Raw genomic sequence first — 16,895 nt, 5'->3', positions numbered from 1 at the left:
ATCCAACACGAAGAAAAACTTTCAAATTTTTAAAACATTTATCACACTGAATTTTTTTTAATTTTATGATTTTTGAAATCTGAAGTATACTGTCAAAAAGTAGAGCTTTAATTTTTTTTATTTGTCTCTCTAAGCCTCTTGGTTGTAAATTTAAAGTAGTTTGAATACAATCATTTTTTATCATAACGTGTCCGTTTAATTTTTGTACTATGTACGAAGTATCAGGATTTTAGTTCGAAATATCAGGAAAACATAATTTTTGCCTTTTTTTTTTTTTAACCAGCCATCGCCTTCTTAGACTTGCCTGAATGGGCCTTTACCCCAAGGTAGCGCCCACAAGGGGACGTTATAGCCCACTTTGAGAACGAATGAGTTAAAATAATAAGCTAAAGGAAGCCGCTAACTGCCTTACAGTGAAAATCATTGTGTTATTTTTAATTTATGAAGTTTAACCCAAAAGACATAAAAAAACAAGAAATCCGGTCAAAAAAAAAGATAAAAAAAATCAACCCTATAGAATAAGAATTTTTTATTATTTTTCTTAATATTTGTGTTTGTGTTTTGGGATTATTGCTGGTTTTTTAATTCGTAGATCTGAAAGAGATTATTTAGTTTGTTTTTGTGTTAAAATTTATTTATTTATTTTTATTCTTTTTGATCCTTTGTTTTATAAAAATTTTTTTTTTTTTTTTGCTTTTAAGTTGATTTATCAATTTGTAATTCGAAAAATACCTTTGAGTGATTGCAACTTCACTTATTAAAGTTTTCTTTTTAAAGGGCTTAATTATCCAAATATCCGTTAGAAATTAGATATCCAAGATAGAAATTTTTGTTCGTTGGGGGGTACATTTATTGGATCAACTTAAAATATTGAATGTTGGACATTTTTTTTAAACAAAAATGAATGACATTAATTTTTTATTCCATTTAGGAAAAAGACTCGTTCAATTAAATATTAGTGTGTGTGTTTGTGTGTCGTAGAAAAGTTCACAAAACATTTTGCATAGTTTTAATCCATGTTTTCTTAATTTAGAATCACCATGGATTTACTTTTCAAAATTAGAAATTTTAGCATAATAGTAATTATAATACTGTCTTAGGTAAAGACTAGTGATAACTTCGTTTTTTTAAAATAAAGCTTCTAGGTACAGCAATAAAATGTTCATAGTAAAAATTTTTAAGAACGTGTGGATGGTCATCCCCTAGTTATTGGGAGAGAAGAGAACTCCTAGATACCCGATTGTTGGATAGTTTTTAATGTTTCTGTTTAGAATGAAGGTTTGCGTGCAGATATTAGAAGAAAGGATGAAAAACTTCTTATAGTAAGTTTTTAAAATAGGTTTTTTTTGTCTTTTAAGTATTTGGAGTGTACAATTTACAACTAACATATTGGAAAAAATCCCTTTTGGCACGCCGGAAGACGGAGGTAGATTTCACCGGTGTTAAGTAGGGATAAAAAAGATTTCCACTTTAAAGTTAAGAAAACTTTCAAATTTACTCATTACGACAATGGTTGTATGTGAAAAAAGTTTCACATGTTTAGCATTCGATAAGCCTAATCTTACAATTCCAGCAACATCTTGGTCATCCTTGCCGTAAGGGTTGGTCATATTAAAAATTGTTTCAGACACCAGTTTCAGGTAAGAGGATTAATGACCACTTTAAACAGATTCGATATTATGCCTATTATGGGGAGGTATGATTTTTTTTTCAAAACCCCATTTTCCCACCCCTTGGACCAATGGTTGGTGGTTTAAAAAACTTTACTTACATAAGTTTTAGGCCTTTATCCAAAGAATAGTAGGAATTTTAAACTAATTCGATATATTTTATTTAATAAGAAAGTTATAGCGACATTTTGTTTTGGTCATCGATTGTCGTAAGGTTGGTCATATCAAAAACTATTAAAAGACAAGTTTTAGATGTTTAGAGAACAAGACAATGTTTAGAGAACTATCGAACACTTTAAATCGATACAATAGTACGCCTATTATAGGAGGGTATGATTTCTTTGTCTTAAAAACCCCATTTTTCACATCCCCTGGGCCAATGGTTGGTGATAACAAAAAACTTTACTTAAATTAGTTTAAGGTTCTTGTCTAAAGAATAGTAGGAAATTTAAACGAATTCGATATTTTATTTAATAAGAAAGTTATAGCGATATTTTTTTTTTTTTTCGAAAAAGCCCCCCCGACAAATATCTTCCCCATTGTCCGATTTTGGCCGTTAACGAACTGAACCGAGATTTTGTGACGAGTTATTTTTAAGGAATAATTTAAAAGTGATTGGCGGAAAATTACGACAGTTATCGTTGTCAACAAGAAAGTGAAATATATATATAAACTTTTGAGTTGACGGTGGTTTTGGGGTCTGGAAGATGTGAAACGCAACGATATGTCGAAATTTTCCGGAAGTCGAATCATAGTACCCATTACAATACGTAAGCTTTCTTACGAAATTTACCTAAAAGTATACCATGATTGATTTTAGAATTAAAATTAATTTTATATCCGTTCAATAATTGTATATATCAATAGTGGGCGTAGATCAGTTTATTTTATTGATAAATTTACATATGATCACTTTAACAATTGTAATTTATATATCCTTGTTATCTGAAAAATATCAAATTAATTATGTCACCGCCCCTTATTATTTTGTTTATTTTTTCTTTTTCATTTTTTTTTTTTATGTTGTATGTAGCGTTCATGATGTTAACATTTGTGTATTCTTGGGCGTATAATTGTAATAATTTAAAATCTTTTCCGGAATATTATAACAGTTAATGACATTTTATTATTATTATTTTAACGTTAATAATTTATTTAAAACTCATACAGCACAGAAGTGATTTTGTTGTTGTTATTTTTTATTTTATTAAGTTCATAGCCGCATCTACATATGTCTCGACACATCTGGTCGTCTGTAATGTAGTTTTCTCTGGTTGTGCTATATGTTTTTAAGTTAATATGCCTAGGACAGATTTAGATTCAGTATTACTACTTCTACTTTTCTAACTTCTCTCCTGTCTATCCATCCCACTCTTCCATCCCTTTTTTCTTACTCATTCTTTCTCGTATCTTCATTCTTTCTATCTTTGTTGTACATTTCTTCTTCGTAGACTTCTCCTTAAATTTCTGAAACAGTATTCAGTATTCATTCAGACTTCATCCATGTTAATTCATTTTCATTTTTATTTTTGCTTTATTTATTTTCTTATTTTTTGTAATTAATTAATGTTTTTATTTTGTTTTAATATTATATTTTAAAAAAAATAAGTATGAACATTTTTAATATTTAAAAGTTATTTTGTGTGTTGTGGCGAACATTTAATTTTAAAAAAGAAAATAATGTCTTCATCTGAAGAAATTTCGTGTTTACAGATTAACGATAATATTATAAATAATAATAATAATAATAATAACCAAAATGAAGATAATGATGTTGATGAAAATAAAGTGATGATAGTTTCAAGTGATCATAGTGATTATTGTGATAGTGATTTTAGTGATAATGGTAATTTAAATTTGAAAGGTAATGTCATTAATAGTAGTAATGACAGTGAAGATTGTATTGTTCGTTTGGGTAATTCTAAAGCATCAAAATTAAAGAGAATGTTAAAGTGGTCTGGTTATAAAAAGGTAAGTCTTATTATTATTATTAAATCCGATTTTCTTTATTTTAGGTAGATTTCATAAGAAAACTACCAATAGTAATGGGTACCAAGATTGGATTTCCGGAAAATTTCGATATCTTCGCGTTTCACAACCCCCAGACCCCAAAACCACCGTTAAACTCAAAGGTTTATATATAAATTTATAATATAAATTATAATTTATATAAATTTATACTATATGTATATATTTCACTCTTGTGGACACCGTAACTGCTGTAATTTTGCGCCAGTCACTTTCAAATTTATACATAAAATATAAAGACACAAAAATCTCGGTCGAGTTCGTTAATGGGAAAATTCGGACCGTGGTGGTAGAAATGTGTGGGGGCTTTTTCGAAAAAAAAAACAAAACATCGCTATAACTTTCTTATTTAAGTAAATAATCGAATTCGTATTGCTTGGATAATTGCCTAAAACTAAGACATAAAAGAATTATATCTCGCTTAATAGGCACAGTATAGAATCTGTTTAAAGCAGTCGTTAACCCTCTACACCTAAAACTTTTGTTTGAAACAATTTTTATGCGACCAACCCTTACGTCAAGGGATGACCAAAATATTGCTGGAATAGTAAGAAGGTGGAACTTTTCGTATGCTTAAGTGATACTTTTTTCACATGTAACCATTGTATTGAGTAAATTTGAAGTTTTTCTTAACTTTAAGGCGGAAATCTTTTTTATTCCGTACTTAACACCGGTGAAGTCTACCTCCGCCTTCCGGCGTGCCGAAAGGATTTTTTTTAAATGCCTGTCAAGGTATAGGTATAATTTTATTTTACGAGTAATAAAACCGACTAATTCATAAGTTTCATTATACGTTGTCATATTGAATTTTTACGTAGTTAATATTATTTTTCACTCGTAGTTGATTCTGAAACAGTTCGTTTGATATAGTTATCCCATATCCATAAGGGTTATTTTGTTTTTCATCCAGTACACACTTCAACATTTTTTTCTTTTCAATTTAAAATTAAATTTTTACCCGAATTAGTTTAAGTAAGTAAATATATTTAAACTTGGAATAAACTTATATGGCAAAACCAATTTAAACTAAATGAAAAAGCCGTAAAATTTTAGTTAAAAACCATTATTTGCTTTAAAGAAGTTATATATTTTATTTATCCAATATCAATCAGAAAAGTATTCTTAATAAAAATTGAACATTTAAAAATAATTTAATACGTTTTGTAATTCAGAATTAGTTACGGATTTTTTTTATCATTTATTAAAATTGACATACATTGACGTTTTTCTGAAAAAAAAAGTTATTTATTAATTACTGTTAAAAATTGCAAAAATTTAATGTTGAATTATTTAAAAAATCGTTTTAGTAAAATTTTAATTTTGTTTTACGTAGTATATTAGGTTTTTTAACAGTCTTTTAAATAAAAAAGGAGGGTTTCTCAATTTAACTAGTATTTTCGAAATCAAACTATTCTCTTAAGCAGTAGATCTATTACTATGAATCTATTATTTTTATTTTTTAGAGGAAAATACTGTTGTTGATTAAATGTGTTCATATTCCATTTTGTATATTTTTTCCATGAATACTTTGATAGTGTCATTCATTCTAAGTATTTTCAAGTGAAAATTGAAAAAAAACATATTTTGTAAAACTATATATCGCATATTTTAGTCGGAGACCCTTCTTAATTGACGCCATGTTACGTAAGTCACTATTCTATAAAACTTTTTTATTTTCCATTATAGGGGATTCTACCATTTGCTTTTACTTTTGTAATTAAGAATTGCTTTTTTCATCTTGTCGTTTTGGCTTATAGGCATTTCAAGTAAAAATAGAATTATAAATGCAGAATAAATTTAAAAATAGGACAAATAATTATAAAACCTATATTAAAAAAAAATAAATATATTTCAATTTTAAAACTTTCTTTAAGTCTGCATTTAATTAAAGATTACTTTATGTTGTAAATATGACGACCTTGTGAAAATTGTTAGATTTAATGAAAAATTGAGTTTCATCTATAGTCAATATTTCTTCTTATGCAGTTTTTTTTTAAGTTTATTCACGTATCTTTGTTATCTCTGTAGGAAATTTGCTCAAAAAGTTGATAATTTTAACGAGATATTCATTTAACCGACTGATGGATGTATTTTGCTGTAATGAAACGTAGGCTTCTTCGTACATGTTTAAGACTTTCAATTTTTTTATAGTGTAATAAAAATTAAACAATTTTTTATTGTTAACGAATTTTAACACATAAAAATTAAGTTATTAAAGATGTATTAAGAAGAATAAAAAAATTTATATACACTGCGTAGAATACAACTGCATTGAATAATTTTTTTTTATTTTTCATTAAGAAAGAAGTTTTTTTTACGCTATAATTGTTTATTTTGTTTGATTTTCTGAGTAATCTCGAAAAAGAATTTCTACAGTTACAAATTGCTGCTGTTGTTTTTACAAATTTTTCGCAGAAAAGTGTAGAACGGTGTAATGTTGGGGAGGGGTGAAATCGAATTTTCGTTACGTTTTTGATGTATGAGGAGTGTGAAAATACATTCCCTTGTACTATTCACTTCAAATGTTATTTCCCTATATATATATATATATATATATATATATATATATATATATATATATATATATAAACAAATATTTTATTTTATAAATATTCAGGTAACACACCTTTTTATAATATTACAATATTACTATACAAAACACAGCAGAAGCAATTTATAACCAAGCTATACAAAATAAACACGTTATTATATTTTGTATGTATTTATTATTTTTTTTATAATATTGTAATATTATAAAATGTTATCAGTTATAACAAACAACCGATAAGTTTATACATATATGCTTATGTATAAAATTTGGCTTGAAAATCTACAAAATTATTCCATTAATTTCATTTTAATTTAGTTATGCTTTATTAGTATATCCAAAGTTGTGCATGTGAAGATTGGTTGAGTCGTTCTTCAGTTATGCTCATTTTAATGTCGACAACAGACAACAGAACTTCAATTTGATGGTATGTTGACTGTATAGTGGTGTATTTTTCATACGCGCTTATGCAGTGAGTCACAGAAGTAAGTGAAACCTGATGCTTGTGTGTAGGTTCTACTCATTAATCGAACGTATGTAGTTCAACACATTCAGAAAATCACTGCGTTTCTGACTGCGAAATAGATGTCGGAAACGAAATACTTGTTTTCTTGAGCAAAATTGCGGAAAAGTTTTTTTTATTCTGATTTTATTCGTATTGTTTTTTGATAAAAATCTGAAATAGAATTTTTTCAGGGTAAATATAAGATTGTAACTCGTAAATTGTACGCAGATAGTATATGTGTGTGTTGTGTGTGCGCGCGAGCGCACACACACACACACACACACACACAAATCTATTTTCAAGTTTTATTGTTTACATTATACTCTGTTGCTATGAACAGTTAACCTTGTATGATTTTAATTCGCACGTTGTTCAAAAGCGACTTCAAATTTTACGAATTTATTGTTTAATCTGGATACATTTCATTTATTTTCCTGGCATCATTGTTCTAGAGCTATACTGCAAGAAGAAAAATATGGTAATCAGTCAAAAAGTGGGATATGGATTTTTTTTTTGTGCATTTATCGACGTTTTATGATGCATTACGACAAATATATAAAAAAAAAGGTGGGTAATGTTCGAACGTGTGTTGGCGTATTTGAAGCGTAATAGCCTTTGACTGCATACATTGATTTTGATGAAATTTGGCACAGAGACTCGTTTATATGAGGCAATTTGTGGGTATAGTTTTTGGGATATCATAATATAATCAGAAGGGAGTATTTGGGGGTGAGTTTTCTCAAAATTTTGCAACCATTAAGGTCAGTCATTTTTGAAAAATATTTTCCCGAAAATTTCCCTTTTTCCAAAAATCGATAAATGCTATCTTTTTATTTATTGCATATTTTTTTAATCTTCCTAGGCACAGTAGTAGTCGAAATCCTAGTACAGACAGTTACTTTTGTACGGATTAGAATACCAGAACGTGAATACCGGTGTTCTTTGGTGGTTGGGCTTCAATTAACTACTCAACTTAGGAATGGTCGTCCTGAGACTGTACAAGACTACATTTCATTTATGTTCATTCACATCATCCTTATTCCATCAATACCTTACTGTGGTTCCGGAGGCTAAACAGAAAAAAGTAAGAGAGATATAGTAGTAATGCAAGCGACCCAAAGAAAACACTTTGTGGGTGGGGAAGCCGATTAAATTCGATTTTCTTGAATTTTCAAAACTTTTTTGGCTTTATTTAAACTTTTAGTGATAAGACCAAATTTTATTATAATACTAATTTATTTTATTATTATAACTCATCCTCCACCTCGAAAAAAGGCATCTTAGGTAATCTTTTATTGATTGTACAGTTTTCAGTGGCATTTTTAGGTAGAGTTCATCAGAGACCTAATGGGTAACATGATTCGACTTCCGGAAAATTTCGACATACATTCGCGTTTCACATCCACCAGACCCCAAAACCACCGTCAGTACAAAAGTTTATATATATATATATATATATATATATATATATATATATTTCACTTTCTTGTGGACACGATAACTGCCGTAATTTTGCGCCAATCATTTCAAATTGATCCGTAAAATATAACTACCCAATATCTCGGTCGAGTTCGTTAATGGGGAAGATCGGACCATGGGGTTGAGAATGGGGGAGCTCTTTAATAAAAAAAAGTATCGCTGTAACTTTTCTATTCAGTAAAATATCGAATTCCTTTAGTGCTCCTACTATTCCTTGGATAAGGGCCTAAAACAAATCTAAGTAAAGTTTTTGTATATCACCAACCATTGCCCTAGGGGGGGGGGGATTGATAAGCACAGTATCGAATCTGTTTAAAGTGGTCGTCCTCTCAACATTACCTAAAACCTTAGACTGAAACAAATTTTTGTATGACCAATCTTACGGCAAGGGATGACCAAAATGTTGTAGGGGTTGTATGAATATGGATGGGGCTTGTCGAAACGTGAAACATTTTTCCACGTGCAACCATTGTCGTATTGAGTAAATTTGATGTTTTTCTTAACTTTCAAGTGGAAATCATTTTTATCCCCTACTTAGCACCAGTGAAATCTACCTTCGTCTTCCGGCGTGACGAAAGGGTTTTTTTTTTAGTTTCTTTTATTTAACGTAGTAAACTTAGGAAAATAAAAAAAAAAAAACGATGAAAGTGATTTTGGAGGTAGAGGAGCAGAAAAAAATAAAAAAATAACAATTTTTTGAATTTGTTTTTAAATTTTTAGCTTTATTTAAACATGTAATTATAATTTTACAAGAAAATTTCATCATAAATTATTATACAGGTGATTCAAAGAAACGGGAAATTTTGAAAGTTGTGTTGGTAGCCGTGGGCGATTGGTACCACTTGATATTGGTCCCAGCCTGTGTAACCTAACCTGCCATTTGGTCATGGCAGGTTAGGTTTAGTCATGGATCCTTGGAGTGGTGCGCAACGTGCATTTGCTATCAAAGCGTTTAAAAAAAAACAATGACAGAGTGGAGGGAGCGCGTAGAGAATTTCGCCGTCATTTTAATCTGGGACGGCACGACCGTGTTCCATCAGCGCATGCAATTAAAACATGGATATCTAATTTTGAGGAAACCGGTTCGGCAATGAAAAAGAAACCTCTAGGCCGTCAGCGAACCGTCCGTACACCACAGAATGTTCAAGCTTTACAAGATGCTGTCACACGAAGTCCACATCGGTCAATCCGTTTTTGCATCTTTACAGTAATTGTAAAGATGCTGTCTCTCAGCATCTTTACAATTGCATAGTTCAAGTGTTCGAAGAATGTTGGTGAAGGACTTGCAATTCCATCCGTACAAGTTGCATATCGTCCAGGAACTGAAACCGAATGATGCAGTTGTGCGATCACAATTCTGTAATGTATTGCTTCAGAAGATAAATGATAACGAAGAGTTTGTTCACGAACTGTGGATGTCAGACGAAGAGCATTTCCACTTCATTGGATTTGTTAACAAGCAAAATTTCAGATACTGGGCGCAAGAAAATCCTACGCAGCTATACCAGCGTCCGTTGCACAGCCAGAAAGTGACGGTGTGGTGTGCTACGTCATCTTACGGTGTTATAGGCCCTTATTTTTTTGAGGATGACAACGGTCTTGCGATTAGAGTGACGTCGGCTCGTTACGTAGCCGTGTTTGAAACCTTTGTTGTGGAACAACAAAAAAGATTTCCACCGATTATTAACACAGCCTGGTTTCAACAAGATGGAGGAACGTCACATACTGCACGAATATCGATGGCAGCTTTACGCCGATTCTTTGGATAACGTGTCATTTCACGAAACGGTGACATTAGAGATGGCCTCTCAGATCGCCTGATCTCTTAGTTTGCGATTACTTTTTGTGGGGTCACCTTAAAAGAAAAGTGTTCCACAGTAGACCTGCTACAACGGAAGAACTGAAGGCAAAGATCCGAGAAGCAATTGTGGAAATTCCAGTTGAGATGTTACGTCAAACGATGAACAATTTAACGAAGAGACTTCGTTAGTGTTTACGTGGAAGAGGAGGTCACCTCCAAGATGTCATCTTTAAAAAATAAACTAAATTGTATGTCTCCTAAAATGGCAACATTTGCACAATTATATGAAATAAAATTCATTTTCTAAAAAAAAATTTCATTAAAGTTATTTAATTTTTAAAATATCCCGTTTCTTTGAATCATTCTGTATATATAACACTTTCTTGTGGAGACGATAACTGCCATAATTTTTCGCCAATCAATTTTAAATTGTACCATAAAATTAACTCGTTTCAAAATCTCGGTTGAATTTCTTAACGGCCAAAATCGGACCATGGGGGGAGGGTTTTTCGAAAAAACAAAATATCGCTATAACTTTCTTATTAATTATAATATCGAATTCGTTTAAAGTTCCTACTATTCATTGGATAAGGGCCTAAAACTAAAGATCAAAAAACAAATTTTAGGTAACGTTTTTTATGTATCATTATCTTTCCACTATATAAGAATTAACTATTGTCAGGAAAGTATTACAACTTTGTTGTTAGACAATTTTGTTATGTAGAATAAATAATAGGAAAAAAAATTTTTATTCGTTTGTATCTAATTAATAAGTCCTTCCGTTTTAATGGAGATTGAACAGTAATGTATGAATAGATTATTATTAATTTCGATACCTTATTTTAAACTGGTTTGTGTTTTATTTTATTTTTTATACACTGAAATGATTTCTTTAAAAAATAATTTATTTAAAAAAAAATTAATTTCTTTAAATTTTATAAGGAAGATTTCTTTTAATATAAAATGGATATCTTGGATTCACCTTAATGAAATGTTGTAAAAAGTGATATTTTTTATAGGTTTACATCTACGGTTTAAAAAATATTAATTTTAATTTTTTACGGGCGAGTTTAAAAATATATAACAGATTGAAAAATATAGAAGTTGCTAAATACGTATTAATTATATAATGTGTATTATCTCATTTTTTCCATACTATCAAGCAGTATTTCCCCACTTTTTAAAAACCGGGTAATTGGCATTCTGTTTATTTTTGTTCTATTTGTTTTATAAACATAGGTCGTGTTTTTTATTGCTTCATTGCGGAATTAAAAAAAAAAACTAAGATGGTGCGTTTATTTTCGATTTTACTGCAGCACAACTGTCTGTAAACTATATATAAGGGTACGCTGCATATGCGATTGAGTTTGTTTATGCCACGAGACTTTTATTATTAACACCACGTGTTATTTGTTTATTTTTATTGTCTATTATAATTTACTGTATGGTATTTGGCACCATTTCAATAATTTTGACTCGAGGAATGTTACTGAACTTTACTTGCGTATTATTTTACTTAAGAACGAGAGAGAAGAATGCAATCTGTTTTATAGTATGGACTTTGAGAAAGATTGAAGGGTTTTGAAATACTATACTGACATGTTTGTTGTTATTTCCTTTCTGTATCGCAAAATACATATCGTATATATTCAGCTGTTTTTATTTTAAATAAATATTTTAATGTTAAAATAGTTTTATTTTAATACTAATTCTCTTTTAGCTAAACATGTTATATAATATTTTTTTCTCTTTGATTTATTAGCTTTACATTATTATATACATTGTAAACAATTGTCGTATGATTTCATTATTACGTTTTTAATTTAATTTGATTAGTTTGAATAAATAAGGTTGGATTAAAGGCCACTTCACCAGTCTAATCCGATCCGATGTCCTAAATGTAGGATGAAAATGGAAAATTGTGTAATGTGTACGTTTGATCGTCCTAGAAAAAAAATTGGAATCCGATTTAGGATGGTCGGACGTTCTTCCCCATCCGACTAGCCGACTTAGAACAGGCCCTTCCTCTACTTTCATTCCTAGATCGGATAGTGTGTAGTGCAGTCAGGCGTCTGTTCCGATTAGTAGTTTGTTTTTATTCAACTTAAATTATTGATTACAATACAAACAACGTGCTAACATTATGCTAGAACGTGTATATTGCTGGAAATTTTCTAACTCGCAAAGAAGCACTGTAACTGCAAAAAAACTTTTTTTTTTTAATAATTGAGAAACGTACAAAATAAAATATGGCGCATTTTCTACGAACGGATTTACCATTCTCACAAATTCCATAAAACAATTATTCATTCATCGGTAAGAAAATTCGGAAATCGGCAGAGTTCAATTGCTTCAACAATATCGATTGGGTAAATTTATTTCTTTCTTTAGCCACATTTTTGCTCAAATTTTCTTTTCTGGGGGGGGCTTTTGGAGGATCAACAATATTATAAAAGCAACCCAATTTTTTTGTTTTTCGACAAAAACTTTGTTATTACGAGGGTGTGAGATCAGGTCGGGAGACAACCGCTTATTACACTACTGGCCAAAACGAAGTGTAATGTATTCAAGGTGTATGTATGTTTGTTCCACCGTAGCAGATCAACGGCTGAACCGATTAGATGTATGACGCCGCGTTGGAATTTTTATATTATCGGGAGTGTCGTAGGTTATATATATGTTGAAAATTTGAAAAAAAAATTATACTATATACAAATGCTATATACAAAATTATCACCCGCACGCTTATTAATTATCATCTGTTAAAAAGCAGTGTTTGAAACGCAAGCGGAAGTTGTTACAAATGATGAGGATTATGAGAATGAATGTGTCAATTTACTGGATAATATGCATGATGGTGAAATTATTACCACTGGTATAATACCGGTTGACACTGTAATACCAAATATGAACTCTCTCTATTTTACCTGATGTTACCGACGACGGTCCGATACCTATTAATCAGTTGAAGCATAAAACAGCTTCTTCCATCAACGTTATGAGAGAAAAGGGCGGAGGAGTTGGCATGGTTAAAGCTGTTTCCAGACGGTAGGAATCGATTCAGAGAATACCAATCGGTGCTCATAATTCCATTTGATTTGTTCCAATCAAGTGTAATGAATAAGGACAGGCGATTAAATACTAACGAGTGTCTCTTTTTACGTCCTGTCAACCGTAGAGTTGCATAAAGCTCAGCAAAATATTTCTGTTTGTGGTCGCTTATTTCAAAATTGATGTGAACCTAACAATGTTGTTCAAAACTGTTAATATTGTGATGGGGTAATACTCGAGGGACTCAGTAATATTGGCATAAAGCCTTCACGGATCTAGTGGTAATTTTGCGAAATTTAGAGGCTCCGCATTTCTACATTACATTGTCGTGTAGTAATCTGCATTGCCGGACATCCTATTTTTTGCAGTTTTTTTTTGTTGGTAGACATGTTTTATAATTTTTAAATGATTTGAAATTTATTTTGTGGAGTTCGAGCCGGCATTGGATCTCCGTGTAAACTGGAAGAGCCAGGCCGAATGGACAGTAGTGGAGAATTTTATAGTCCACTTAACAAGAGAAAGGATTTTTGAGAGGATCAAGAGTCCTGCTTGGATTTCCCTTGTATTATGTTTTTATTGATGTTTTGTTTTATAAATTATGTTTTTGTCCTTTATTTTGTTTCAATGTTACTGTTATTGTTCTATTGTTTCGTATTATGTATGTTTAGTGTTGTATCTTGAACTCACTTTTATCTTCTACGGGTAGGTAGTTCAGTCGTTTCAGTCTTACTTAAAACTCGGTAAGGTGTGCTTTGTTTTGAGTTCATTAAATAGCAGTACACCGATGGAAATGTCACTCGTGGCATCCTGGCCGAGGCTGGCTGAAATATATCAAAATCCGAGGTTTCGAAGATGACGTCCGGTATAGCCTATACGTGCCACGAAACTGAGATGGTAGTGGAGGGTATCTTCCCGTACGGGGGTCAGGATGGACAAATCGCATTGCAGTGAGCGTTAAAAAACGTTATCTAGATTTATTGAATTAAATCCACCGGTTTGGTCTAGTGGTGAACGCGTCTTCGCAAATCAGCTGATTCCGAAGTCAAAAGTTCTAAGGTTTAAAACCTAGTAAAGTTACTTTTACTCGGATTTGAATATTAGATCGTGGATACCGGTGTTCTTTGGTGGTTGGGTTTCAGTTAACAACACATCTCAGAAATGGTCGACCTGAGATTGAACAAGACTACACTTCAATTTATACTCATACATATCATCCTCATTCATCCTCTGAAGTAATCCTGACGGTAGTTCCGGAGACTAAACAGAAAGAGAAAAAAAAGATGTATTGAATTGCAAGATGATTACGTTTAAAAATAATAGATAAAACTTTGTTAGGTCGCTAACTTTCCGAACGGCTCCCATACATATATATATATATATATATATATATTTATATAAATCAATGTTTGTCTGTCTGTATGTCTCTTATGCCTTCCTAAACCGTTCATCCGATTGCGATGAAACTTTGGTGAGTTGTTGTGCGCACGCCCGCAAAGGTTTTTGAATTAGTCTGGACCCGCTAGGTGGTGCTGTGGGGGGGGGGGGGAATATTGCGAAAAATTGTATTTATCGTCCGATATGGCTCATATTCAGAATACGTGTTACTTACATGGAAAGCAATACCTCTGCAAAAAATGGACCTGCTAGTTGGCGCTGGGGTTGAGATATTTAGAAAAATTGCATTTATGGTCCGATTTGGCTCATATTCAGAATATATATACGTGAAAAGAAATATTTTTGCGATAAATGGCCTTGTTAGGTGTCAATGGTGTCGAGGTAATTACGAAAGAAATATATAAACTGTCTTTCTTCTATGTGTGTAAAAGGCAAAGTTTTTTAATGTTCGCTATAGAAAAAAACTACTTGACCGATTTACGCGCGGGAAAATGGGAAATTGGAAACAGGGATCATAGAAAAAAGGAAAAGGGGAAAATTGGAAAAGGAAATTGGATGGGGAAAGGGGAGGAGAAATGGAAAAGGAGATAAGGGAGAAGGGGAAAAAGGGATAAAGTGAAAGATTAAATTTTGTAAGATCCGTAATGTTCAGTTTTTAATGTTTTAACAAACTTTCAATTTTGTACATTTAATTTGTATATATATATATATATATATATATATATATATACTCAAATATAGCAATAGCGAAGCATTGCTGGGTCTGCTAGTATGTGTGTGTGTGCTTTTTTTTTTTGCTTGATATTTCCGGATTGGTTAGACCGATTTTGATTATATTTGGCAGGAATATAACATTAATGTCATTTATTTTTAGCAACAATCAAGATGGCAGGAAGATTAGTGTCTTATGGTTCTCGTATTTTTAAATTTTAAGGGTAAGCAAGTTTTTTCGTCTAATTTAGGCAAGGCACTGTCTAATAATTATAATTAAGATAATATAATTAAAGATAATATAATATATTTTAAAATAATATAATTAAGATATAATTAAATTAATTATAATTTAGTATTATTTGAACCCTCCACCACAAAGCGTTATGGGGGAATAAAGTTTTCTTTTTTTTATTTAGGATTCAAAGTAGAATTTTTGTACTAATTAGATTATTCCATTACATTAGTATGTCATTTCGGTTATGTATTTTGACAATTTTTGTTGATTTTTTTTCGCCAGTTAGTTTTGCTTTGTTATCTTAAGGCTGGTTTAACCAATTTTTATTGAATTTTTGCGAAGATTTTTTAATTAAAAGTTGTCTAATAGTACTTTATGCAACAATCCTATAATGATAATTATTTGCCAGACTGCAAAGAAAATACGACATGAGCCTTGACGAGTGTCGTAAACCTCACAAGAGTACATTAATGACCATTATAGAGAGTTGCATACTGAATTTTTTCTACGCATTAGAAAATATTGGGATTATTGATTTAAATCGGTGATAGAATACATTGTTTTCGGAATATTTTTTTTTTTAATTTCTCAAAGAATTTAACTATAATTCTTTTTGGAAATATTAGTCATAAGCTTGAATATTACCTTTTCTTTAATATCGACCGGTATTATGAAACATTTCTTCTTCAGAATCCCATATAGTTGGCAAAAGGATGAACAATGGAATGTAGAAACGTAGTTACCTATTGCTAAAATTACTAATTCAGATTAAAATTAAAGTAAAAAAAAAAATAACTGATACGTTAAACAATACCCAGTTCTGATTTGTCAGTGGGTGAAAAGGTAGTACCTAGAAGATTGAAAAGTAGGTTTTTGATTGGTTGAATACAATCATAATGAAAATATGTTTCATAGTGACCCTGATTATGATATAGGTTTCAGCCGCGTAATTCATACTTTATAATACAGCCGTAGAAAAAGTATATTTAATTTTTCTCCTTCCAACGTTTAACTATTGTAATTAATATTGTTTGCTCTAATTGATTATGATAATAAGCATTGTTAATAAATAAATATATTATTAGTTTTTACATAATATTTAGATATGTTTCTGGCAATGACAATTTTCTTTTATGCATAAAAAATTTCCTCACTTTTTAAAAGTTACTTTTAATATTTTCTCTAGTTTCTCCCACCATCTTTTATAATTTCTGTGCTACCTACGTAAAGACTTTCCCGACTTCTATAAATGTTTTACTTCTACTTTAATAATTAACTCTCCTCATTATTTTTCTTTGTTACATTTTATTACTTTTATTTTTAGTTCCGTTTTACAATCAAGTTGTATTTTTTTCGTACCATTTCGTTCTTTTCTTGACTGATTCTTAGTTTCGTTCGAAATAAATAGTTACTAACTGCCTTGTTTATTTATTATTTTTTTTGTTTTTTTTTGCTTTTATTATATTTAC

General features: G+C 30.7%; 1 protein-coding gene across 5 annotated transcripts in view; it reads left to right on the top strand.

Moving 5' to 3' along the window:
• The window catches only part of ASPP (Ankyrin-repeat, SH3-domain, and Proline-rich-region containing Protein), a 1,120,014-nt gene that overhangs the window by 678,025 nt on the left and 425,094 nt on the right, over nucleotides 1-16,895 (top strand). The window contains exon 1 of one of the 5 annotated variants that reach the window (XM_075377012.1): nucleotides 3,452-3,641. The exons of the other annotated variants lie outside the window; for them this stretch is intronic. Coding sequence (XP_075233127.1) covers nucleotides 3,462-3,641 — 180 coding nt within the window. The 5' untranslated portion in view covers nucleotides 3,452-3,461. Of the gene's footprint in view, nucleotides 1-3,451; nucleotides 3,642-16,895 lie in introns of those variants that run through there. 5 annotated transcript variants of the gene reach the window in all.

Source organism: Lycorma delicatula, chromosome 10 (assembly GCF_047948215.1).
Source record: "Lycorma delicatula isolate Av1 chromosome 10, ASM4794821v1, whole genome shotgun sequence".
Classification (NCBI taxonomy): Eukaryota; Metazoa; Arthropoda; class Insecta; order Hemiptera; family Fulgoridae; genus Lycorma; species Lycorma delicatula.
The sequence above is the reverse complement of the archived record's forward strand: the minus strand, read 5'-3'. Positions and strand labels throughout refer to the sequence as shown.